General features: G+C 35.2%; 4 protein-coding genes across 7 annotated transcripts; 2 read left to right on the top strand and 2 right to left on the bottom strand.

Annotated features, from left to right (window-relative positions):
• Window positions 1-24: 24 nt before the first annotated feature.
• On the bottom strand, window positions 25-4149 carry LOC7484634 (serine/threonine-protein kinase AtPK2/AtPK19). Of its 2 annotated transcripts, XM_002308221.4 has the most exons (7): window positions 3986-4148; window positions 2276-3235; window positions 1971-2053; window positions 1763-1883; window positions 1485-1658; window positions 920-1027; window positions 25-583 (listed from the first exon to the last, which is right to left on the bottom strand). In XM_002308221.4, exons 2-7 carry the CDS (start codon window positions 2912-2914, stop codon window positions 281-283), a joined length of 1428 nt encoding a protein of 475 aa, XP_002308257.1. In that variant the 5' UTR covers window positions 2915-3235; window positions 3986-4148; the 3' UTR covers window positions 25-280. The 2 variants fall into 2 exon arrangements, with proteins under 2 accessions (XP_002308257.1, XP_024460344.1); XM_024604576.2 differs by lacking the exons at window positions 1763-1883; window positions 1971-2053 and having other exon boundaries at window positions 3986-4149.
• A 4051-nt stretch (window positions 4150-8200) lies between these two features.
• On the top strand, window positions 8201-12018 carry LOC7484633 (uncharacterized). Its single transcript, XM_052454269.1, has 7 exons — window positions 8201-8745; window positions 9831-9911; window positions 10087-10161; window positions 10482-10526; window positions 10604-10693; window positions 10839-10940; window positions 11550-12018. The coding sequence occupies exons 1-7, from the start codon at window positions 8278-8280 to the stop codon at window positions 11730-11732; spliced, it is 1044 nt and encodes a 347-aa protein (XP_052310229.1). The 5' UTR covers window positions 8201-8277; the 3' UTR covers window positions 11733-12018.
• Window positions 12019-12798: 780 nt separating this feature from the next.
• Window positions 12799-13923, top strand: LOC7497579 (high mobility group B protein 6). 2 transcript variants are annotated; one of them, XM_024603577.2, is made up of 2 exons: window positions 12799-13451; window positions 13523-13923. In XM_024603577.2, exons 1-2 carry the CDS (start codon window positions 13017-13019, stop codon window positions 13706-13708), a joined length of 621 nt encoding a protein of 206 aa, XP_024459345.1. In that variant the 5' UTR covers window positions 12799-13016; the 3' UTR covers window positions 13709-13923. The 2 variants fall into 2 exon arrangements, with proteins under 2 accessions (XP_024459345.1, XP_002309188.2); XM_002309152.4 differs by having other exon boundaries at window positions 12807-13451; window positions 13526-13923.
• Window positions 13924-16406: 2483 nt separating this feature from the next.
• LOC7484632 (transcription elongation factor TFIIS) lies at window positions 16407-20079 on the bottom strand. Of its 2 annotated transcripts, XM_024604664.2 has the most exons (3): window positions 19835-20078; window positions 19554-19732; window positions 16407-17549 (listed from the first exon to the last, which is right to left on the bottom strand). In XM_024604664.2, the coding sequence occupies exons 2-3, from the start codon at window positions 19716-19718 to the stop codon at window positions 16656-16658; spliced, it is 1059 nt and encodes a 352-aa protein (XP_024460432.1). In that variant the 5' UTR covers window positions 19719-19732; window positions 19835-20078; the 3' UTR covers window positions 16407-16655. The 2 variants fall into 2 exon arrangements, with proteins under 2 accessions (XP_024460432.1, XP_052310134.1); XM_052454174.1 differs by having other exon boundaries at window positions 19554-20079.
• Window positions 20080-25169: the final 5090 nt, after the last annotated feature.

Here is a 25169-nt window from a genome sequence, read left to right as displayed (position 1 = left end):
CTTGAAAAAAAAAAATTCAGAGCATTCAAGGAACTCTGGCAGTAGCTCTTCCAGTTTCTCATTCAACGTAGTTTGAGTTAAAATTTCAAAAAAGACTAAAGATACCAGAGAATATTATCCACGGAGATGCCTTTTGGCTTCTGCAGAAGAAATGGCTTCTGTCCATAGGCAGAGCTTTCTTTGCAGCTACAAAATGATACCTAGAGGCTTCCTAAATAAACCACTTCAAACTCAAGACCACAAATCGTGGGAGATAAAGAGTGATCCGATGTATGCTATGCTAGTACAAGGGGCTGCTTTGTTGAAGGAAAGAGGCCGCAGGCCTTACATAAGTGAAGTTCACAAAGGGATTCGTATTCATCTTAGGGCTAGCAGCTGGGGAATCTGACAATGTCATGTCAGTCCAACACTTGTCAAAGTTAGCAATGCAGTGCTTCCCAGCTACATCTGGACGGAAACTGGGTTGGATCTCCCTTGCATCCAATTTCTTCCAGTTGATTGCCTTGAACCACTTGTGTCGCTTAATCTCTTCACTTCCCAAAGGTCCACTTCCTAGGCGTTTGCTGGCATCCTTGTTGAGGAGCTACAACAAAACCAAACAAGTTCACTTAGCTCTTTTAGTTAGTGATGAGCATCATAATTAGTACCTCACACACCACCCCCCCTTCCCCCAACCCAAAACTCAGCACCAATTCAAGGCTGATATCACCGCAAGATCAACAAATAAAGAATTGGGTGTTCGTAAATCTTAATCTGGACAATTAAAGAACAATATGCCAGAACCAACATTTTCTTCTTACCGTATCCTTTTATTTTATTTCATTCATTTCTTTTATTTTGGTGCAAACCAAAACCAAAATTCAAGCCCTATGCTAAAACACTGTTTAAGACATAAATAGAAGATGGGTTTAAAATTTACCCCTTTCAACAGAGTGTGCGCTTCACTTGTCAAAAACGATGGCAGCTTGATCTTATCCTTGACTATCTTCTGTTGAATTTTGTCTCTGTTCCCACCAACAAAAGGAGGCTGCAAGACCAAAAGACAAAGCAAACATAATAATTAGGCAACATTATTGATATAGAAAAGCTTAGCAGCCCTCATAGACACGTATGTTCATACTTCATATCAACAAGAAATGAGCTGCAAGATGAGGGGAATACGGGGATTCTCCCCAGTACCCAAAGTAAGCATAAAAATACACAAGATAGCACAAGATAGTATATACCTATGCATGCATTATTTCAATATCTTATGTTTTCAAACAACATCCAAAACTTGGCATATGAGCTTTACCAAATTTCCTTTAATTCCCTTGGGTCACAGACAAATTAAGAAAATGCTTTGCAAGAAGAAGTGTACACAGAGAAACCAGGATAATAATTTCAACAAATTATGAAAGCATCTAAGTGACAAGCGATTGTATGAATTAGAAAAAGGAGGATAACACAGAGAAATTACATTGAATTAAGTGAAGAAAGCCAACCTTGCCAGTGAGCATCTCATACAATAGAATTCCTACACTCCACCAATCAGCCGCCTTATCATGGCCTCTTCCCTGAACAATTTCAGGTGCCATATATTCAACTGTTCCACACATTGAGTTTGATCTTGTATTTTCGTCGAATTGCTTTGCCAGGCCAAAATCAGTCAACATCACCTAGACAAAAGATTGTATAAAACATAACTTTTTTTGTTCAGAAAAGAATATGTTAGTGCATGTGCATGGAGGGAGGTGGGGAGGGAAGGAGGGAAAGGAATTACATGGCCATCTGAATCCAGCAGGATATTTTCCGGTTTAAGATCTCTATGCATTATGCCATTTGCATGAAGGTGACAAACTGCAGAAACAATCTCAGCAGCATATATACGTGCCAGATCCTCCCTAAAATAGAATAGCCAGATCTTAATAAGTATCAATCTACTTCAAGCCTTCAGCAAAAAGTATCCAAACCAATGAAATTATAGATACCTGAAAAGGCCATGGTTATAGAGCTGGAAGAAAAGGTGGCCCCCATTTATGAAATCCAACACCAGGTACAGTCTATATTTGGTCTGCATGCCAGCAACAGCCAAAATTTAATGTTCAGTAGTCTCAATGGGAAAAGGAAGAAATTCAAAAATAGATACTTTCTATGTTAAGATCCTGTTGTCTAGAAAGATTTTCACACAAAAATGTAATTCCTCAAAAAGATTCTTTTTCTCCCCAGGTGGCTGAATTCATGTTAGAAACAAATAAAATCAATGCAGTAACTAGACTGTCAGATGGATAATTACTTGGAAGGAGTATTTGAGCTGGACAATGAAGGGATGGGCTATTTTTGTTAGAATATCCCTTTCACCTCTCATGTAATCAACATGATTTTTCTCCACTATTCTGTCCTTCCGCATGACCTTCATTGCATATATTTCTGGTGTACCCTTTTTCCTCACCTGATAAACTTTCCCAAATGCACCCTGCCCGACAACCTTTAAAACCTCAAAATCTTCAATGCCCACAGTTTGGACCTCCAAAGTATCTCCACTGACACCCTCCACATCTTTCTCAATGGCATCATCATCTATGGAACATTCCTCTAGTTCTTTAATAGTCTCATCCAGGACACACTTCACTAGTTCCATTGAATCTTCCGTCTCATTTAAATTAAGCTTGCTGAGCTTCAATGATTGGCTAACATAAGAAGAGGGGCCAACCAATGAATGTGACCGGTTGTGAATGACAACAGGGTTGTCATAAATAAGCTCACTGCCATCTCCCACAGACAGAGGATCACCACAATTCACATCTATGGATGGCAAAGGACCAAACACATCAGTGAAATCAAGTTCAACGTGATCTGATACTTCAGTATCTAAGGAATTCACAGGAAACAACAACCGGTTCTTGGTCGAACCAGGTAATTGAGAGGAAACCATTTCGCAAAAAAGCCAAATATCACTATGACACCAACTGCAGCTGACTCAAATCTATCACTACTACAGATGTTAACTGCAGAAGGCCAAATCTATAACAGCTAAAGTGTGATTTCTCCACAAGTATCCAAAACACGAACTACTGAGGGACGCCTGTCAATGGCCTTAATCAAAAGGAAGTTGACGTACGCAATAGGAGTCCCAAGAAACTTTGGCAATAGGCAAAATAGGATCCAGAAGAAAAAGTTGTTCTTGTTTCCTGATTTGCAGGAAACGGTTGATGCTCCAGTGGTACTTGAATTCATGAAGATCAGTCCGTCAAATCTGCAAAATTCAACACAAAAAAGAGCACAGGAAAAATTACCCATCAATGCCAAAATACCCACAATTCACCATCATTTCTACACAAAATTTAAATCGAGGGTTTGTTAACAGATAGTTCAAATAGAAAAAATTAATAAGCAAAGATGAGAAGCTTAAAGAAAACTTCAATTATATCCACCCATTATTCAAATACTAATTTCTCTTAATAAAAAGAAATCAAAAAATCAACTTGAAACCGAAAATCTACACTTAGTAATTATAAAACAAGAATCCAAAAACGGAATAACTAGAAACTAATAACAAATTAATGAATTGAAACCAAAGGTAAATTCCTCTACAATTATTACTTCAAAACTTTTCCAAAACAGATCAAGATATTAAATCCAAAACAAACAAAGACTGTAACTTTCATACCAAATCAGGAAAGGAAAAAGATTTAAATTCTGGGCTTTATAAACAGAAGTAAATTAAATCAAGTGAGCAACCCAACTCAGATCCAAAACAACAAAATTTACGGACACTTTGAGATAAGAACCTGCATGTTTTCATACATAACTCAAATATTAATTTCAATAAAACAAAGCAAACAAATGCCAAAACCCATACTCAGACCTAAAGAAAGAGACTAGCTTGGGAAATAAAACAGCAGCAGCAGAAATGCAATCCTCAAAAAATATATAAAATTAACAAGAAAATCTTAAAACTCCGAATTAAAAGATAGAAAAAATAAAGAGAGGGAATTTGGATTACCTGGGGAGGATGCCGAGGGAGAGAGAAATAATGGGAGAATTTAAAAGGAAAGAGAGAGAGCTCTCGAGGAGAAAGCGGGAGGCTGCCACTTCTATTTCTTCTTAACACTACTTTTATGCGTGTCCAATGTTTACGTGAATGGCAGCAATTACGTGGCGTTCTCTTAGTTGAGGTTACGTAACTGAGTTTGCCTGAACTATTGGATCTTGGAATATGCCTTTGCGGATCGCTTCGTGGATGACTGCCTGCGTTCTCTATCTAATCTCAATAAAAACAAGCAATTATTATCCTAAGCATCATAAACTAATTTTTATTCTTTATACTCCAAGTTCGATTTTAAAATTATATAATAATTTTTTTCTGATTTTTTATTTTTTTTTAGTTTAACGTGGGTGTCCGGGTCAGCTTGCGCGCACCTCGACTAATCCCACGGGCCCTGAAGTTAACGACCATGTAAGCCTCCAGTGGCCATCATATGAGCAATCACAGGGCTCGAACCTGAGACCACTAAGGGAGCAAACTTCTTGGTCCCAAGCTCTTACCACTGGGTCACCACCTAGATGGTTCTGATTTCTTATCTTCCAATTGTGGGGTGGAGCTTTAAAATCATTAGAGATTTGATTTCAATAATCCTAAAATCATTAAAAAATTAATTTAAGTAATTAGAAAAATAACATTATTATTAAACAAACAAATTATTCATTTTTATCAAGACATATTTAAATTTGGACCTCTCCTCTCAATAAGGAGTTTTCTTTTCTAGAATGGAGTCTAAGCGCACTATATATAACTTGTCAAGGTTTCTATTCTAAATCAATCATGAAATTTTTTTGACAAGCATTAATGTGTTTTGAAAGAACAATTTTTTTTAATAAAATAATTCTTAAAATTATTGCAGTTTCAGTTTAAAATGGTAAGGTTAGGACGTGGGTTTCACATTAATGCAATATTGTAAAAAAAAAAAAAACAGATATTTATCCATAGATACAATTACAAAATAAATAAAAAAGAGGGAAGAAAAACATTGCTGCATTTATTGTAGCTTTCCTCCCTTTTTCGGCGTGGATTGCTACATTAAATGCAATTAAGACATTTTGCTATTTTTAACATTTTTGTTTATTATTTTTGTGTTAGTGAATTTTCAAAGGTTGGGATATTAAAAAAAATTCAAAAGAACAAAAAACAAACGACGATGTTCTTCTTACTCTCAGGTCAACAACCAAAAATGAGAAACCCTACTTTTTGCTCCCTCGTGTTTGTTTTTTTCTCGTCAGAACAAGCCAAAGCACAGTGTCTCTCTCTATGCCGCCACTACACGACTAATTATAATCGTAAACCTAACCCTGAAGTTCACACAACCTATTGCAAGTCAAGCCAAAACACACCATTTTCATCCCTTTGTTATTTGATTCAAAATCAAGCCATAAAACATCACCTTGTCATCCAAGTTTATACCTATAAAAAGCTAAGAACACATCTTTTTCATCCAATTTTTCCAACTAGCTACAAATATTGTACAATCTGACCTAAAAAGATAGCTCATGTTTCCTTTGTTATTGCTATAAAAAGATGTCAAAAACCATATTATTTGATCTCTTATACTAGTTGCACCATCACGATAGGTCTATCCTTTTACAACCTCATTCCTTGCAACCAAACTAAACCAAAAACACCCCATTTATCCTTTAAAACTAGTTGTACCATCACCTCAAAAGACACTTTTTTTAGCTACAAGCATAGTACAAAAACAACTAGTAAGGAGAGCTAGATAGTGTAAATCAATTTTACAAAGTTAAGGGTCAGGATTGAATGTTGAAGAAGAGATTTTAGGTCCTTCTTTAATGCTTATAAAAGGGCAGGGCATCAATATTATAGAGAAAATAAGGAACAAAAATAATAAGGTTGAAACAAGAGAGAGAGAGAAAGAAATGATATATGCAAAAAGAGATTTGATTTAGAAGAGACAATCTGATCTAGTCAAACTAGAACATTATTCAATTTGGGTTCTAAATGGAGCTACATACCTCGATTTCAAACGTTCTTTGTCTTATCAAACCAATGCAGCAGCTTTCATCAAGGTATAAAACCATGTTATCTTTTGAATAAATGTTTTGGTTCATATTTAACCTTTCATTTAAGTCCTTTTAAGTTGCTTTTACTTCATGTTGTTCCTAGATTTTGATATGTATCAAAATACCATGATTTTAAATAACGTGAGTTTTGGTGAAATCTAATGTATTTTCCCTTTGTAGTTTGTGTTTTGGTTTTTTCCTTTAATATATTTTGTTTAAACTTTTTAAATGGTTAGGTTGACAAGTTTCATAGTTTTGAGAACCGATATAAACCTAACACATGGTTTTTAATCCTAAAATGAGTTAAAAATATATGTTAATGAATTTCCCACAAGTTTTCATCGAGTTGATGATGTTTTGATTAAACTCGTTTTTAATATTTAGATCGATGAGTCTCCTAGTTTTAATGAGAAAAATAGACATGACACATTGTTTTTAACCCTAAAATAAGTTTAAAAATGCGTCGATGAGTTTTTGTCAAGTATTGTTAAGTCTTGTTTAAGCTTTTTGAATGGTTAGAACGACAAGTCTCCTAGTTTTAGGGTCCTACACAGACTTAACATGATGTTTTGATCTTAAAATAAGTTTAAAAATGCATCGATGAATTTTCTTCAAGTTTTTGTTAAATTGACAATGTTTTGGTTTAAACTTGATTTTTAATAACTAGTTTAGTGGATCTCCTAATATCAGGGACCAACATAAGCCAAGCAAGATTTTTTATAGAAAGTGTTATTATATATATATATATATATATATATATATATATATATATATATATATATATATATATAGTTGCAAGACTTTTGACTCATGACTTGATACTATCTCAGACGAAAATCGATCAATAATAAATAAGTTGTGAATAAACTCATAAAATAATTTTGACAGTTAATAGTATAAAAAAAATTTAGAAGAAAACACATAGTCTGGATAACATTTCCTTGAAAAAAATATAGTAAGGGTGATGTTTATCTCCCTTTAAATATAATCAACCGCTTGCTTGAGTTTTAGAAACCAATACATATTTTAGAATTCATAGTTTCTTTAACAAATAAGTAGCAGATCTATTTTTTTTTATATTTCCCTTTAATTTTCAAAGGTCATGTTTTCATGTTGGGTCCGAAATTTAGATTCAATTTGATTTTGAGAAGATTAGAGGGTGTTTCATGATTTGAAAATGAAGTTATTGAAGTTCATATGATGCTGTTTTGGTGTTTTTAGATGGAAAATAGGTTGAATCTTGGGTTTTGAGATCTAAATTACCTAAACACCAATTTCTAATCATTAAAGGTGGCCAACATTTATTGTGGTAGACGACACTTTGTATGTCTAGACAAACAACATGCCATCCATGCATTTTCTTTAAAAATAGATTTGTACGCTTGGGCTTTCTCCTTTATAGTGACAGACACACGGACATGGGCTTTTAAGCCCCTACGCTTCTAGGTTGGGCCCTACCTTTTTTTACATTTTAAAATAAAATGATTTTCAATTAAAATAATTATAATGACATTTTAAAAATATTATGATGATACCATACTTTTCAAATAAAATTAAAGGATTTTAATGATGGTGTTTGAGGTTTTTAATAGTAATGTTAGCAATTACTCTATGAATATGAGACTAGTATGCATTATTTTGTTTTTGAAAAATTCCTCATAGATATTTAATGAGAATAAATTTGACATGAGTTGTAAATTTAATAAGTTAGTTTTTATAATTTTAATTTATTTTATATATAATTATCATAGTCTTATGACATAAGTTGTAAATTTAACAAGTTAATCCGGACAAATTCAATATGTTATTGTCTTAATATTTTAACAAATAACATATAATATATTGTTATATCAATATTTAAAAAAAAATATCATCTAATATAATTATATTTTGAGTTCATGATTAATTTTTATTAAAAAAGAAATTAACAATATTTGAATAGTTTTTTATATTAAAAAAATTAATTTAGCCCTAAAGTCTTCCTACTAAAATGAATCTTCTTGTTGTAATTAGTACGGTCAATAATTAATTTTAATTTCATTAAAAAAATTAATTGAAGCTCAGTTTTTTGTTTTCTTTTTTAAAGAAAAAAATGGTTTTCCATTGATTACGAATGCTGGGCAAGTGGGTGGCCGTGTTATCCAAAAGCTATATTAGCAGTGTTGATCTTGACAGCAACATTAGCTCTCTAAATTATAATCCTCAGCCACTGCCAACAACATGTGTGATTGCCTTCCTTCCTCCCCACTTCCCTTTTCCATCATCAAACCTCAAAAATTAAGGCAACAATCTTACTCAACTGTTAACTTTTCAAGTGTTAACAGAAGTGGAAGGTTAAAGCTTACAAGCATCAAAGCCAGCAAGAATACTGGTGAAGTGGGGTTTAAAGAAAAAGGTCAAGAGGAAGAAGAGAAGAACTTTGAATTAGAATCATCAAGGATTCAGAAAGACAAAGAAACAAAAGTGGGTTCTCTTGGTTTTGATATTCTCGAATTGAAGGATGGTGAAAAGGATGGAAAAGAAGAGCAAGATTTGGTTGCAGTTGAGAAGGAGCGAAATAAGATAAGAAACGGAAGGAGAGGGAAGCAAGTAATTAGAAGATCGAGTATTTTGGCAAAGCAAGTGATTAGCATTCAATCTGCGCTTAGTTTGGGTTTTGTCTCTCAAATTTGGGTCGATACTAAATCTGTAAGTTCAATAGTCTTTCACTTACTGTTATATATATTTTTAAAAAATTCAAATTAATGCTGTTACTTGTATAAGGTTGAAAAAGGATGACACTAATCAAGCAAAAGCCATACCTGCTATCCTGGTTAAAACAAACATCAATCACTACTTTCTGCTTAGAAGATAATAGCTTGTAATTAGCAAGAGAATTAAACTGGCACCGCACCCTAGCTTTTTTTAATAGTTTGTTTGAATGAAGTTTGAGTTTTGTGTGTCTTTCCCAAGTTGAAATCTTATGAACTGTCTTAATTTTGATGTGAAAGAAGAAGACATAGAATGGCTGACAAGAAATGTGGTCGGGTTTTCATGCTGCGCAATCTGGCTCACTATTTTATTTAACCCATCCTTTGACGTGTTTTACATCTGCAGGATTTGCTGTCTGGTTCTGTGGTTCTGTGAATTTGCTATTTGATTAGTTCAGGCTCTCTTGCTGGTGCTTAGTCCTCCTGGATTTTACTAGTTTTTGTCCCCTTCCTCTGTTGATGCATCTTTTCTTGCCTTAGATCATAGTTTTGCTTTTGAGTTCATACATCTTAAAGGCCTTTTCATATTGTTTTGCTTTTGAGGAATGGTTTTCCAAGATTATCTGCTGCAGCATTTTTCCCTTCTGTTATTTATTTGATGTTGTTCTGTGACTTGTGATGCTGCTGTGTTGTTCTGATGTATTGTTCATTTTCCTGCTCTTCTCCCTCATCCCCATTCTGCTTTTTCTGTCTTAGTGATGCTGCGATTTCTGCTGTTGTGGTTGTGGTGCTTTGGCTGTTTCTCCGCCTTCTCTGCTGCCCATTTTCATAGCTGGTTGTCCAGATTGCTTTTCTCCTCTAATGTTCCTTTTTTTCTCCTCTTTCTTTCCTTAGATGATGTTATTCTCCATCTATAAGTCTTGTACTTGAGCTGAAGCTTTTTTCACGTTCTCTTCATCAGTATTATCTTATTTGATTGATAATTGATTTAATCACTTTGATGTTATAGCATCTGGGTGGTTTTGTAATTAACTGTGGAATTTGTTCCCAGTTTGTTAAAATTTTGACTTTTTCTTTGTTCAGTGGGTGGTGTTAGTAGTTGAAGTAAGGCCAAACTTGCTTTCTGGAGAATCAGAGAGGTTTCTTCTAGAGGATGTTAGCCAGGTAAACTTTTTCCATCTCTAAGACTTTCTTCGCAATTTGGCACCTAGGATGTTAGCCACTACATGATATTTAATCACTCTTGAAAAGTTGTTTATATTTATTTAATTTTATGTATCATCACTGACCCCACCTTCATAATAATGGTTTTTATGGATTACAATGTTGATCTTAGCAGGTTGGGGATGTAGTACTTGTTGAGGACGAGAATGTGATGGATACTGAATTAAAAATGATTGGCCTGGAAATGTTGGTATGTGTCACTGTTCACTGGTGTGCTCATATTTCCGTGTGTCACATGCATGTTTGTTTTCATAATTTGATGAATTGTAACCGAAAAATGTTTCTCGTGTCAACAATATTTTATCACTTTGTACCATTTTCTGATTTCTGGTTTGAGTAGTTCATTAAAGAAGAATTTTCATTCTTAAAGGTGAACGTTTTTGTCCAACATCCAAATGCCTTTCAGGTGTTTTCTGTTTTCAGTTTTTCTTGAAGTGTATCTGGTATTCCTACAGTTGATTTCATATTGGCATATCACTTTTTGAGAGATTAACTTTTGATGCTTGTTAGGTAGGATATAGAGTTGTGACACCAGGTCAGCGAGATATTGGAAAGGTCAGTGCTATATATTCATCAAGTCCTGTAATTTGTCTCGTTATTCAATTTCCTTGTTCTCATTTGCAATTTTTTAGGTGCGAGGGTACTCTTTCAACATTAATTCTGGGGCAGTGGAATTGCTCGAGCTTGACTCATTTGGGATTTCTATCATTCCATCTAGTTTGGTTGGTTGACTGGTCCTTTTTTCTCTCAAAAGAGCACATGCCACAATTTCTTGCTATGTAGCAATTGCGTGTAAAGATTTACTCGAAAATTTCCTTCATGAAAAAGGACAGGAGCTCAAATGCTAATCATTTTTTATACCTTCAGGTGAGTACCTATGCTTTACCTGTTGATGATGTGCTTGAAGTTTTATCAGACACAGTTGTTGTGCATGAATCTGCTGCCTCACACATACAGAGGCTAACAAAGGTATCCCCTGATGCATAATTATTTAACTCTTAATCTTGCTTTGGGTTTGGCATTATAGATTTATTTGGATGCCAAGAAATTTCTTAATTTCAATTAAGTTGCCTTGCAGTAACTTTTGTATGCTGAATATTTTCCCGTTCTCTTCAGTAGTGTAGCAATGCTTGAAGGCTGCTCTTGCTCTTGTATAAAATATTATATGTTTGAATATTTATGTGCACACGCTTGTTTGCACACAATATAGATGCCTGCTTGAAAGCAGACTATTTGATGCAATAGACTGAGGCTTACTGATGTTTGTTCTAAGCAATCATTGTTCTTGAGAACAGTTGAAAACACATTAACTGAACCAATCCTGCACCACATGTTTGATGCTATCTTGTTTTTAGTCAAAATTTAGTACTGGTTTGAAACTACTCTCCTTTGTGATTTGAACCAGAGCAGATATCCCAACACCCAAGTTAACTTAAATTTTGTTTTTGCCGACTCTATCTCTAGAGAAAGCTAATATCCACGCACACACCCTTTGTTTCATTGTAGGAATTTGAAAGCTTTCCATCATTTTGCTTGATATGACGATCTGTAGGTTAACGTAGTATGTTTTCATACTAGGGCTTCTGGGATGCTCAGAACGTGGGGACAAAAATAGATGAAGGTGAAGAGTATTCTGATTATGAAAGTTCTGTTACATCTCATCGAGGTCGGAGCACTCGGAGAAGTTCTAGGAGCCAGAAATTTCGTTCAAAAATTAGAGAAAGTGAGGATGATTGGGAACTTCCAATGGATTACTTGTGATATTTTAGTATTTTGATGCTGCTCGGAATGTGTATATACTCCATTGTAGAGCAGCACATTACATTTCCTCGAGTTCTCATGTCTTTTTATGTTGCCTCTTTTCCCAAAGTTAGATGAACTATCGAGACAAGCAGGGTAGTTAAGAATCATCAACTTTGGATGAAGGCTCTTTGATTGAGGTCTTTGACCACCCACCTACCCTGTTGGAGGACTTGTCTCTGAAAATTGAGCTATGTTGTATTACTGTATATATGTTATCAATGGTAAAACAAAAAACATTATACTATTGATATATTTCCAACAGTTTCATGTGCAGGAACAGTTGGAACTATGCATGCTTTCATGTCAGCAATATTGTCAATAAAAAGAAAGAAAGAAAGAAATAAAACCCATCAAGGTCTTGGACCTGCTAGTCTGCTCCGACACTGGCTCCGGTGAGAATAATTACTCGCTTGGAAGGGAATCCAAAGCCAAATCATCTAGTGGATGATGATGGGCTCACTTCCCATTGGTGTGTCCCTCCATGATCTGTGTAGTCATCAATGACTGGAATTAGCAGTTACAACTGGCATAGCAAGGGGGTGTTTTCTTAATTTCTTTTTTCTTTTTTGGTGGAAACAGAGGAAAGTAATTTGGATTGAGAAAAATATAGCAAAAGGTTTTATACAAACTGGATGATAATGATAATAATATTTGTAAATTATTATTACAAATGGAAAATGTGTTATACAAACTGAAAAATGGCTAGATTGTCATGAATAATAAAAAAGCAACTAAGGAAGTGTTTGGGTATCATTAAACTATTTTTTTAAATATTTTTTTGCTCGAAAAATATATTAAAATAATATTTTTATTATTTTTTAAATTTTATTTTTAATATTAATATATAAAAACGATATTAAAATCATATTGGTACGTGCTCCAAAAATCTCCTAGAATTATTTTGAGAATTAGGAATGAAAATGAGAAAAAAAAAAAAAGATTTCTTTTTTTTCCTCTCTCGAGACTTGCAACCCTATACGATGTTAATTTATTTATCTCATGAAAAATCAGTTTATAATAAAGGCTTGTCTATTTAATCTCAACATCAAAATACTATATAATCAGCAACCTCGGATCGAGGAGCCTCTTGTCTCCCCTCATCCACATATATATATATATATATTAGTAGCCGTTATCGCCTGTTTTCATTCAAATTCAAACCTAACCTTGCTCTCTCCTACCTGCTAAAATCCTCTCTCTCACACACGCATTTTTCTCATCTGACATAAAAGCAATAGAACCATGCTTAAGCTCCAATCTCCACTCACCGGAGACGAGAACCTCCGGCAAAAATCTTGTCGGAAACCACTCCAACCAAAGAACTCACCAGTAACTCCAATGACCCAGGTTCAAATTTTGAAACCAAAGCAAGAGTGGATTGAGTTCTCAGTGGTTAAAGATTCCAACAAGGAGAACCATCCGATCTACACCACAACCCCAACAAAATCCATCATTGAGCCATTGGATTCTTCACTAGCAGAAGAGTTGAGTGCTATCAAGAAGAAGCTAGAGAGGCTGAGACTAGACAGAGAGAGAACTGAGAAGATGCTCAAAGAAAGGGAGATGGTGATGGATTTGCAAATGAAGGAGCTTGAACAGAGAGGAGAAGTTCAAAAGAGGTTGGAGATTCAAGTTGATATACTTTATAGATTGAAGGAACTCCAATCCTACTCTATGGTAAGTTGTTGAGTATGGAACGCGAAGATTAAATTTGTACTTGTCTGATAATTTTTGTTTATATTTTGAAGCAGATAATTTCTCCGATTCGAACACTGAGAGAGAAGGAGCATGAAAAGAAGACATGTGGAGTGCAACCAGAGGAAACGAGAGCCGAGGATTCGGAGGAATCAGTGGGAGAAGATGTAATGCAGAGTCCAAGTTCAAGTTGGGGTTCAGAAAATTCGATTTCATCTCAACTTGTAGCTGTGAAGTGAGGAATTTCCTCTGCTGCAAATGTGTTTTGATTTGTGATTTGGGTTTTATGGATCATCAACTTGTTCTTTCACTTCTACACCGCTTCATTGTAGAATCTGAAAGATGGTTTTTGAAGAGCGAAAAATAGATTGAATCTGATTTCTGAAATGATGATTAGCTGCTGTACCTTGACTTTTACTACAACTTTCCAAAATGTCGATCTAGAGCTTCATTATTTTCCTTTTCTTCTGGATTGAGACATGCCATCTTTTCTTTCTTTCTTTTTCTTTCGAAAACATAAAACTATACAGGCTGCCTAGAAGGAGGTGGTGTTGTGGAACCAATCATGAACACAGACACAAAACTCGGAACCAGGACACCGGATTTCGCAATTCGCACCAAATCCATGCAAGAAGGCATTGAGGATTTGTATAATCGCATTCACTTCAACAGTACATAACTGTGTCACAAGTCAAGGGAACAATGGAAGTAGCAGCAGCCAGGCAATGTGAACAATTACTACTATCACTCCCATATCCCAAGAAGATGCTTTGCAGCAATGCCACATTCCATCAAACTCATCAAAGCAAACCGTGACAAGAATGCGACACATCATCAGCTCTCGAACGCGTTGTTATTAGGATAAAAAAATAATGGCAAGCTTCAAAAGAAATGAAAATCCATCAATAAGGCTGATTGATTGATCCTGCAACCAGTGTCAACTCTTTTTGCCGTAAAGTATTAGAGAACTCGTATCCAACTATCAAGTGAGTGAGCCTCTGAACATGATTTACAGGTAGAATTCCTTTCTGCTGTTTCCCCGGCGAATCATTGTTTCTTCCCTTTGCAACCAATTTTAAATATGCGAGGGTCAAACACTTTTTTTTTATTATTATGTTTTCATTTTAATATTTAAAAAGAAATTAAAAATAAATAAAATATTATTTTAACATATTTCCAAACAAAAAATATTTTTAAAAGAAATTGCTACCGGAATCTAACTCAACATACCTTTACATATGATTATTTATTAAAACGATACATTTGTTGCATTGTCCTTCTTTAGTTTCTTGACAAGAACAATTACTGAAAATATTTTAAACTTACCGGAATCATCATCTAGAGGTAAAGCTGATGTGACATTGCATTGCTTCTTTTAATTTTAGTGAAAAACAAGGTGAAGAGGTGAAATTGCATTCTAAATAGTATTTTATTAAAAAAAATATTTATGTTTTTAAATCGTTTTGATATGTTGATGTTAAAAATATTTTAAAAAAAAATTAAAAAATATTATTTTGATGTATTTCCAAACAAAAAACATTTTGAAAAACAATTATTTTCTTACTCTTAAATAATATCAAACCATAGATCCAACTAGTTGTTCTAGGTTACAGGAACTAAATCAATTCTTTGCAAAATATTGTAACGTCCATAGAACCTAGGATTGTCAGGGTTTCAAATTCTTCCATGGAACCACACTTGCCTACTTATATGATTACAACTTTCAAATATACATAATCTCCAGCATTAAACTCCTTCTTAGTTCTTTTGTCAGCAATCTGTTTCATCCTATTCTTAATTTAAGATTTAGAATTTGGGCTTTAGGAAAGTGCTATTTTGAAAAAAACGCACAGCCTAGTAAGGGGTGTTGCTGCCTAATTCTACAGCAATCATACGGATTACGGACACAAATTCGACTAGGACACTGAATTTGCAACTCAGTTGGAAAATGCAATCAGATTAGAATGGAGAGACAGGGAAGCGGAAGAGAGATTTTCGAGCTTGCAAGATGTAACGTTTGTATTATACATTTATTTTAATCTTTCAACAACTTGGATATAAATTAGAATGAAATTTTCAAGGTATCTCACGTTCGGTATGCAAATCATACATGGTCTTGAATTTTCTTGTTTTTATCAGAAAAATATATTTCTTGTTCAGATCCTAATGATTTGGCTCTTCTGTTCACTTTGCTCGTTATGTTTGGTGCTATTTGTTATAACATTGATCTTCTTCCCATCGCTCCTCAAATTTCTGCCTATTGCTATTGTAACAAGTTCAGCACTTTGCGCATTGTTTGCATTCGTCGATTTCCTTTTTTTTTTAATACTCAATCACCCCCTGTTGCTGCTATGAAACCTTGTCCAGGGAATTAACCTCAGGAACAGGAGAACGATGATTTGGTTGTGTTATGGATTCATTCATTTGTCGACTCACCTTGCTAACAATGATAGTAAGTTTTGTTGGTGCGATTGTGTGGCTTCTGCTTCTGGTTATTCAGTCCGCTTTGCAAAATCATTTGGAAAGGTATCGTACCTGTAATCATTGCACGGAAAACCCCCATTATGGTGATGGCCATATGGCCGAATGAAGATTTCCTTCTACTGGAAAAAAGCAAAACCTGAAGAAATAAGAAACCCCATAGCAGATTCCTCAAAAGCTTCTGCAAGCCAGCATTATAAAGAGGCAACGGTGAGAAACAGGAGCACAAGGGGCGGCTCATGTGGTAATTGAGAATGGATGATCTAGCTGTGACAATGTAGCAGCCTCTCATCATGTATACACTTGTACAACAACAACAAAAATAATGATAATGATAATAATTGAAGAGTAATCTAGTTTAGACCTTTCTTTTTCAATAGTAGTAGTAGCAGTACAAAAAAAAAAAAAGGAAAGCTTCAAGCGTTAAAAAAGAAAGAAAAAAAAACACAAGAAGTCGAGGCAACCAGAATGTTCCGATCTCAGGTCTGGCTGAAGTCATCAAATGACAAGACCAGAAGCCTGGATAGACCCCCTGAACAAAATATCCCTACAGGCTACAGAAAATGGAAATGAATGAAATATTTTCTCCCAAATACCTAAGACAACAAACTGAAATGGTAGTTCAGTTAAAAATACAGATGAAGCTTCACAGATAACCAGCTCCATACCAGTTCTACAGAAGTGCAGTCCTACCTAAAGACCAGATTAGCAGAATTTCCAATGGTTGTTGCAGTTTACACATGTTACATATGTTGTCATAGGTTCATCTGCACTCCTGGTCTGCATCTGATAGTAAGTGCATTTGCGCTGTCTACAACGACCACACTTAAACTGATCAGTTGTGGCTTGTGCTTGACCACTACGCTCACAATCAAACAACACTTTCTCTTTAATTTGGTTATTCTCTCGCTTCCTTTGTTCACTTGCCATTTCTTCAGGGCCCATGGTAACAAGCCTCTCAGGTTGGACCTCTCCAAGAAGAACTTTTCTCCTAAAATCTGGGTTGTTTTGGTCCTTGATATTGAACATTATAGATCTGTACTTCAATTTTTGTGCTCCATTTGACCGACCGAGTTTTTCAAACATCATGGATTCTACAGACACAGCAACTCGAATAGGGTCACATGCTTCTACTTCATCCCTGATGTCCTCATCAGCCTCGCTGGCAACTTTGGACAAGGCCTCTGCAAGAAGTTCGCGGATTTTGTCGCGTAAAGCATCATTACATTTAACCAGTGTCTTCAGCTTTGGTGGACCAATAGGTGATTGTGATGGTTGCTTCACACTGGAAGTCTGGATTTCCTGCTTGCTCATCTTCTCAACCTTGACAGTCTTATCCTGATCCATTTTCTCAACTTTAACAGTTTCTGAGGTTGAAGCCTTTTCAACCTTTACCACACTAGTCTTTCGAAGCTTCTCAACTTTGACAGTCTCCGATTTTGATACCTCAGCTTTTACTGAACTTTTACTGTCAATGCTGCCATTTTTTTTTCTCGTCTCATCAATGACCATCTTTTTCCACATCTCAAGCAAGTCAGAGGCCACAGCTCGGATTTTCTCCTTAGGATGCTTTGCAAGAGGTCGAAGTTTTTTCCCAACCTGAGATGCACGGAGAAGCAAAATGTCAAAGGCAATCCACCAAGCATACCAACATAACCATTTCAATCATAAGTTCCCAACATAAACATTTCAATCATAAGTTCAAGGTTAAGAATAACAAAACTTGAAAATTTAACCAATTAAAGTGCAAGAAAGTAGCAAGTATAAGTGAGTTGGAAAAGAAGTTAAAACAGAATGAACTTTGGCAATCATAATAATACACAAAAAATCCAACCTATATTTCGAGGTCAAATACAATGGCATCTGGTATTCATTGCCATTGTTTTCTGGGGTAGATCTACATGGACTGTTATACAAACAAGATCCACTTCTAATAAACTCCGAACCTGATGTCTACTTTGCCAAAATAAAATTAGCAAAAAACCCAAGTAGGCCCAAAAGAGATGACATTTCAACATGATTTGATGTGAAGGGAACGCATCAAACAAGCTATGCAACAATTTCAATATCCAATCCCTGAACAATCATATTACACTTGAGATACTACAAAAACTTCTCCATCCATCAAAACAGCCATGTAATAACTACAGGAACTGCTTCAATTTAACGTGGGGTAGGGGACAGAGTTGAGAAAGAATGCATAATTCAGGTTGGGGGATACTTTGGCAATTCCTGAAATTGATTGCTATAGATAGACCATTAATGGGCACCTGCACTGTTTTCTTGCATTGCAACAACAAATACAAGTTTCCAACAATATTGCTTGAGTTGAGTATGTATGGTTAAAGGACAACTAGCTAAAACATCTGACTAAGCATCTCCACTGAAAAAGTTCTAGATGAAACCCACAGGACCCAGCTCACTTCTTCTCATACTTAATTAACAACTTGGCAATTAGCATGGCAGACTAATATCAATTGGACCCAAAAGGTACAGAAACTGAACTCCTTTTTCCAAAATGAAAAAAAAAAAAGCATTTAAAATGTAAAGCCACAAATAAACAAAAACAGGGGAGAGAAAAAAAACATCATCCGAGTAGAGTCTAACAAAACTTGAAAGTTAAGCAATTACAGTCCATGAAGGTTGCAAGAATGATTGAATTGGGAAAGAACAAAAAACTGACTGAACTTTAAAAATCATGATTGTAGAGAAAAAAAATCAAACTATATTAAGAAGCCAAATAAAATGACATCTAGTTTCTATTGCTATTGCTTCTAGGGAAGATTTCTCATGGATTATCTACAACAAAGATCCACAACCATTCGACACCAACGCAGATGCCTACTTTGCCAAAGTAAAATCATTGGAACACCACAACAAGGCAAGCAAAAGATAACATTGCAGCAAACTTGATATTCACACAAGACTTAAACATACTTCATATAAAATCCTTATAACAAGTGATATTAGACTTCATAATCCAACACAATTTTTTGTCCATCAAAACAACCACATAATCTCTATCTATCAAAAGCAACTCAACTCTTGGCTACCAACCACGCACCAATGAACTGCAAATCAAGGGTAATGAAAACAAGTATTATGCAAGTTAAAATAATTCAGCAATTCATGAAATTTATGATTCCAGAGAGAACATCAAGCACAACATAGCTAAGCTTTTTTTCATATTATTGAATCAACAATTATCAACCTATTAAAAAGTTATGTTAAACCATCGGATTTCAATCAATGACCCTTGCAAGACTTTTCATATTTCAACCTATTCATTGTAATCCAATTTATAACAATAAGCAGAAAGGAAAAAAAATTGAAAGAACTGATTCCTTGCTTGAAATAAAAGCTTACAATTTTCTTCTCTTTCACTAATCTTATCACAAAATATAAAACACCTCCAGAACAATTTTGCAACTATAATCAAACTCTAACCAATTCAATCAACTCAATGCTTAATTACTTAATGAAGCAATCACAATTTAACATCATTTGGAGCCCACAAAAACAAAAATTTAACAAAATAAACACAAAAAACTAAAATTTAAAAACAAACAAATGAAAAATAGAAGAAACCCTTAATAAAATTACCTGAGTAGAAACAAGAAGTTCACTAGTAACTTTAAACTTCCTGAGCTGTTTCAGCGAATCAACACACCGAGTCACCTCCGGTCCACTAGACCATACGTCATCATTGAGAGAAGCATCTGCAGCTTTCTTTGCTTCATCAAATAACTCCACAAACTCCATCTCCATTATTGATTGATTCCCTAAAAAAACACAAAAATAATTAAAAAAAAAAAGACTCGAGCTTTACGATTTCTTTTATAAAAAAATATTGTATAAAATTGACAGGTAGGTGAGATTGCAACCCAAGAAAAAAAAATTGGAGAGATCTGAAGAGGAAAAAAATAGATCCTTGCACAATAACAGAATAAACGGATCTAGAAAGGTAGGTTTTTGATAGTATTGCCGGCAGGTGTATTTTAGAGAAGCCCTCCCTTGCCTGTCTCCGGAAGCCTTGGTTTTGGGGTTTGAAGATTTCTGTGTTCGTTTGCTAAGGTTATTTTGCCAAGTGTGTGTTTTGGGGCAAGGTGAGCTGTTGTTAGGTTTTTTTTTGTGGAAAAAAAAAGAAAAAAAAAAAGAGTGTATTTTTAGTTTACAGTGGTGTGTGGTGTGTGGTGTGTGGTGTGTGGTTTAAGGTTATTGTTATTAAATAAATAAATAAATAAATAAATAAACTTTACCTCGTCGTACTTCAATTTCAAATACTGGCGATAGAAAAATAGAGATGATAGAGACAGAATGGGAAAAAAAATAGGAATAGAATTGTTATTGATTATGGTATATAAAATCAGTCAGGCTTCAAAACTATGATAATAATCAATTTTATTTATATGTTGACTCGGGTCAATCCGTATTGACCCTTCTGACCCGTGACTTGCATCTTGCCTTGGTCAACCCTCAAATTGAGTTTTAAAGTTATGATAATAAAAAACATTATCCTTGCATTGATCAGGGTCAGCCTGGGTTGACCCTCTTGATCCATGACTCGGGTCATGCCTCGAATTAACTTCTGAATCGAGTTTTAAAACTATAATAATAACCATTTTTATTTTTATATTAACCCTCCTGACATGTCATTGGGACCTTGTCTCGGGCCGACCCCTGAGTTAGGTTATAAAACTATTATAATAATTATTTTTTCCTTACGTTGACCCGATTCAACAGTCAATCTCATCCATGACTTAGGCCTTGCCCTAGATCAACCTCTAAATTGGGTTTTAAATTATGATAATAACCATTTTTATTCTTACGCTAACCTGGATCAACTCGATCCCCTACCCAGGCCTCGATTAGTGAGTTGGGTTTTGCCTTCAATCGATCCCTAAATTAGATTTTAAAACTATGATAATAATAATTTTTCTCCTTACATATCTTAATTAGATGATTTTGAAATTTAGAGATTTTTATAACGATATTTTAGGAATAAAAAATAAAAAATATTATTTTTAGAGATATGTTCCTTTTATACCTCATGTTTTAAAAGCACAAAACTCGCTCCAAAATTGTCCTAGAAAAATATTTATTTTCATGTCTTTATCATTGTCTCTTTAACTAAATTTATTTTTGTTTTCATTATCTTCATCCCTTCTATCCCAAGATAGTAACCAAATGATACCTAAGTGCATTGCGTTTGAGAATTTATAATTTGATAATGTTTAAAAGGTATTTTTTAAAAGTGTTTTTTAATTTAAAATATATTAAAATAATGTTTTATAGTTTTTTTAACAATAGTATATTAAAATTATCGAAGAACACCAAAAGCATCAATTTGATGTTTTTTAATTAAAAAAACAATTTAAAACTACTTTAAAAAATAGAAGTTCTTATGCTAAGCCACTGCTAGCTTGTTTTAATCTTGACTCATTCAAAATTTTTAATAAATTTATAAACAAATCAAATTTAAATTCTTATTTATTTATTATATTATGCTAATAGTGTGAGGAAGGACTAACATAAATTAACAAAAAAACTAAAGGAGGAGAAGGGGTTTAATGTACTCCTTCTCATAAAGCCTTATTTATTATAATAATATTTTTTAATTTTTTTATCTTTTTTAATTTTTTTTCAATCAATGCCTTTTTTTTATATTCATCATTCGAGATTAAATTTGTTTTTTATTAGGTTGGGTTGGGTTTTCTCATTCTTATGACACAATTCAAAGGTTTGATTGGTTAACTCGGTTGACTCTGTTAGCATAGGTAGTGGTTGTTATTGATAGAAATACAGCTGAAATAAGAGTGTAATTATAGGATAAGTATCTTCCTATAATTTAGGCCTAAATTATAGGAATGTGATGTAAATCAGGATTAATGTAAATCAAGATTCCTTCCTATTTAAGGAACGGAACTCTCATGTAAAGGGATTTATTCAGCCAATTTGACATGGTATCAGAGCTATACCTTTGAATTTGTATTCCAAAATCAGGTTCTTTCTTGTTGTTCTCGGTTTCTGGATTATTCTGGATCAGTCCTAGATACATAGGACTCTCGGTCTCCTGGCTCTTTGCAATCAGTCCTAGATACAGAGGACTCTCAGTTTCTTGGTTCTTTTGGTTTGGTTTTCGGTTGTCAGCTGAGGTTTGTATTCTCCTTGTTATGTGATTTTTTGTGTATCACTACAAAAATGTCAAACAATGCTGATCTGTTTGGTGTCTGATTTACTGGGAAGAATTATTCTGCTTGGGAATTTCAGTTTCAAGTATTTGTCACAGGAAAAGAATTGTGGGGTCATGTGGATGGGAGTGATCCAGCCCCTATTGATGCTACAAAACTGTCTTTATGGAAGGTCAAGGACGCTCGGGTAATGTCCTGGATACTAGGGTCAGTTGACCCCCTCATTATTCTTAATCTGAGGCCATACAAAACAGCAAGAACCATGTGGGAATATCTGAAGAAGGTTTACTATCAAGATAATAATGCTAGACGTTTTCAATTAGAAAACGACATCTCTAATTATTCTCAAAGCAATCTTTCTATTCAGGAGTATTATTCTGGTTTTCAGAACCTATGGGCAGAATATACTGATATCATTTATGCCCAGATTCCAGCAGAATCCCTTTCGGTTATTCAGAAGGTGCATGAGCAGAGCAAGCGTGATCAATTTCTCATGAAATTGAGATCTAAATTTGAGATTACTCGCTCAAATTTGATGAACCGAGCTCCCTTGCCTTCCTTGGATGGTTGTTTTGGGGAATTACTGCGGGAAGAACAGCGAATCCTTACACAAAGTACTCTAAAGCAGGACAACCCAGCTGCAGTTGCCTTTGCTGCCCAGGGAAGAGGTAGAGGCCGGAATATGGGCAATGTTCAGTGTTATAGCTGCAAGGAATATGGCCACATTGCTAACAATTGTAGAAAGAAGTTCTGCAATTATTGCAAACAGCAAGGGCATATTATCAAGGAGTGTCCCACTCGTCCTCAAAACCGGAAAATACAGGCCTTTCCAGCGGTGGTATCTGAAAGCTCATCTGTGACAGTCGCTACCAGTTCTCTTACTCCAGAAATGGTGCAGCAAATGATCATTACAGCCCTCTCGGCCCTAGGGCTACAAGGTAATACTTCCAATTCACAACTTTGGCTTGCTGATTCCGCTACTTCAAATCATATGACCAACTCATCTAGTATGCTTAAGAATGTGCGAGAGTATCATGGTTCATCACAGATTCAGGTTGCTAATGGTGGTCATATACTCATCACTAAAATTGGAGATATTGATCCCACCTTCACGAATATTTTTGTATCACCGGAACTGTCTACTAGCCTTATTTCAGTTGGTCAACTGGTGGATGATAACTGTGATGTGCATTTTTCTCGTAATGGTTGTCTTGTGCAGGATCAGGTGTCGGGGAAAGTAATCGCGAAGGGGCCTAAAGTTGGACGCTTATTTCCGCTGTATTTTTCCATTCCTAGTTGTCTTTCTTTTGCATGCTCGAATGTTCTAAATAAAAGTGAAGTCTGGCATAAACGTTTAGGCCATCCAAATTCTGTTGTTTTATCGCGATTGTTGAATTCTGGTTTGTTGGGAAATAAAGATAAATTTTCTTCTTTCGATGCTTTGATTGATTGTTCAACATGTAAGTTAGGTAAGAGTAAAACTCTTCCTTTTCCTTCTCATGGTAGTCGTGCCATAAAATGTTTTGATATTATTCATAGTGATGTTTGGGGACCTTCACCGATACTTTCTCATGCTCATTCTAAGTACTTTGTAACTTTTATTGATGATTATAGTAGGTTTACTTGGGTATACTTCCTACGTTCCAAATCTGAGGTTCTTTCCGTCTTTAAGACATTTCTTGCCTATGTTGAAACCCAATTTTCTACTGGTATTAAGGTATTAAGATCTGATTCGGGTGGGGAATATATGTCACGTGACTTTCATGATTTGTTACTACAAAAGGGCATTATTTCACATCGTTCTTGTCCATATACACCTTAACAAAATGGGGTTGCTGAGCGTAAGAATCGACATTTGTTGGATGTCACTAGAACCTTATTGCTTGACTCGTCTGTTCCCTCTAAATTTTGGGTTGAAGCATTGTCTACTGCTGTTTATTTAATCAACCGTTTGCCCTCCCAGGTGTTAAATTTCGACTCCCCTTATTATCGTCTATATCATGAGGCTCCTAGCTACTCTGATTTGCATACTTTTGGTTGTGTCTGTTTTGTTCATTTGCCTTCTAATGAACGCCACAAACTTTCTGCTCAGTCTGCTAAATGTGCTTTTCTAGGTTATAGTATTTCTCACAAAGGTTTTGTTTGTTATGATCTAAGTTGTAGCAAATTTCGTGTCTCTCAAAATGTGGTCTTCTTTGAAAACCAATATTTTTTCCCTACTGCTACTCCTGCTGCATCTTCATTGCATGCTCCTATTCTTCCTTATTTTGAGGACGTGTCGTCATTTGAGCGGTTTAAACCTGGAATTATGTATGAAAGACGGCGCCCAATTTTGGCTCTTCCGGAGACTAACCCACCATCTGATACTGCTTCTGAGACTGCTTCGGTCCCTTCCCCTCTGTAGCCTGTTCTTCGTCGTTCTACGAGGGTTTCTTATCCTCCTGATAGGTTTGGTTTCTCTGCTACTCTATCCAATATTATTGTTCCATCATGTTACTCACAGGCTGTCCAGCATAAGTGTTGGCAAACCGCCATGCAGGAAGAACTTTGTGCGCTTCAGGATAATCATACATGGGATCTTGTTTCATGTCCTCTATCGGTTAAACCCATTGGGTGTAAATGGGTATATTCCATAAAGCTTCGCTCTGATGGCACTCTAGACCGCTATAAAGCTCGGTTGGTTGCTCTGGGGAATCGACAAGAATATGGGGTGGATTATGAAGAGACTTTTGCCCCCGTAGCCAAAATGACTACTGTGCGCACTATTATTGCCATTGCTGCTTCACAGGGTTGGCCACTTCATCAAATGGACGTCAAAAATGCGTTTCTTCATGGTGATCTCAAAGAGGATATTTATATGGCACCTCCACCGGGTTTGGTTTCATCTTCTAAATCGGTTGTTTGTAAATTGAAGCGGTCCTTGTATGGTTTGAAACAAGTTCCCCGAGTATGGTTTGACAAGTTTCGCACTACCTTGCTTCGCTTCTCTTTTGTGCAAAGCAAATATGATTCTTCATTATTTCTTTGC

The sequence above is a fragment of the Populus trichocarpa genome, chromosome 6 (genome assembly GCF_000002775.5).
Source record: "Populus trichocarpa isolate Nisqually-1 chromosome 6, P.trichocarpa_v4.1, whole genome shotgun sequence".
Lineage (NCBI taxonomy): Eukaryota > Viridiplantae > Streptophyta > Magnoliopsida > Malpighiales > Salicaceae > Populus > Populus trichocarpa.
The sequence above is the reverse complement of the archived record's forward strand: the minus strand, read 5'-3'. Positions and strand labels throughout refer to the sequence as shown.

Excerpts from the sequence above, each read along its gene's own strand:
- LOC7484633 (XM_052454269.1), top strand. The coding sequence starts at position 8,278 with ATGTGTGATTGCCTTCCTTCCTCCCCACTTCCCTTTTCCATCATCAAA. Across the intron at positions 10,162-10,481 it reads TGATTGGCCTGGAAATGTTG|GTAGGATATAGAGTTGTGAC; the intron begins GTATGTGTCACT and ends GATGCTTGTTAG. Across the intron at positions 10,694-10,838 it reads CTATCATTCCATCTAGTTTG|GTGAGTACCTATGCTTTACC; the intron begins GTTGGTTGACTG and ends TTATACCTTCAG.
- LOC7484632 (XM_052454174.1), bottom strand. The coding sequence starts at position 19,718 with ATGGAGATGGAGTTTGTGGAGTTATTTGATGAAGCAAAGAAAGCTGCA. Across the intron at positions 17,550-19,553 it reads AACTTCTTGTTTCTACTCAG|GTTGGGAAAAAACTTCGACC; the intron begins GTAATTTTATTA and ends CGTGCATCTCAG.
- LOC7497579 (XM_024603577.2), top strand. The coding sequence starts at position 13,017 with ATGCTTAAGCTCCAATCTCCACTCACCGGAGACGAGAACCTCCGGCAA. Across the intron at positions 13,452-13,522 it reads AACTCCAATCCTACTCTATG|CAGATAATTTCTCCGATTCG; the intron begins GTAAGTTGTTGA and ends TATATTTTGAAG.
- LOC7484634 (XM_002308221.4), bottom strand. The coding sequence starts at position 2,914 with ATGGTTTCCTCTCAATTACCTGGTTCGACCAAGAACCGGTTGTTGTTT. Across the intron at positions 2,054-2,275 it reads AGCTCAAATACTCCTTCCAA|ACCAAATATAGACTGTACCT; the intron begins GTAATTATCCAT and ends GCTGGCATGCAG. Across the intron at positions 1,884-1,970 it reads TATAACCATGGCCTTTTCAG|GGAGGATCTGGCACGTATAT; the intron begins GTATCTATAATT and ends ATTCTATTTTAG.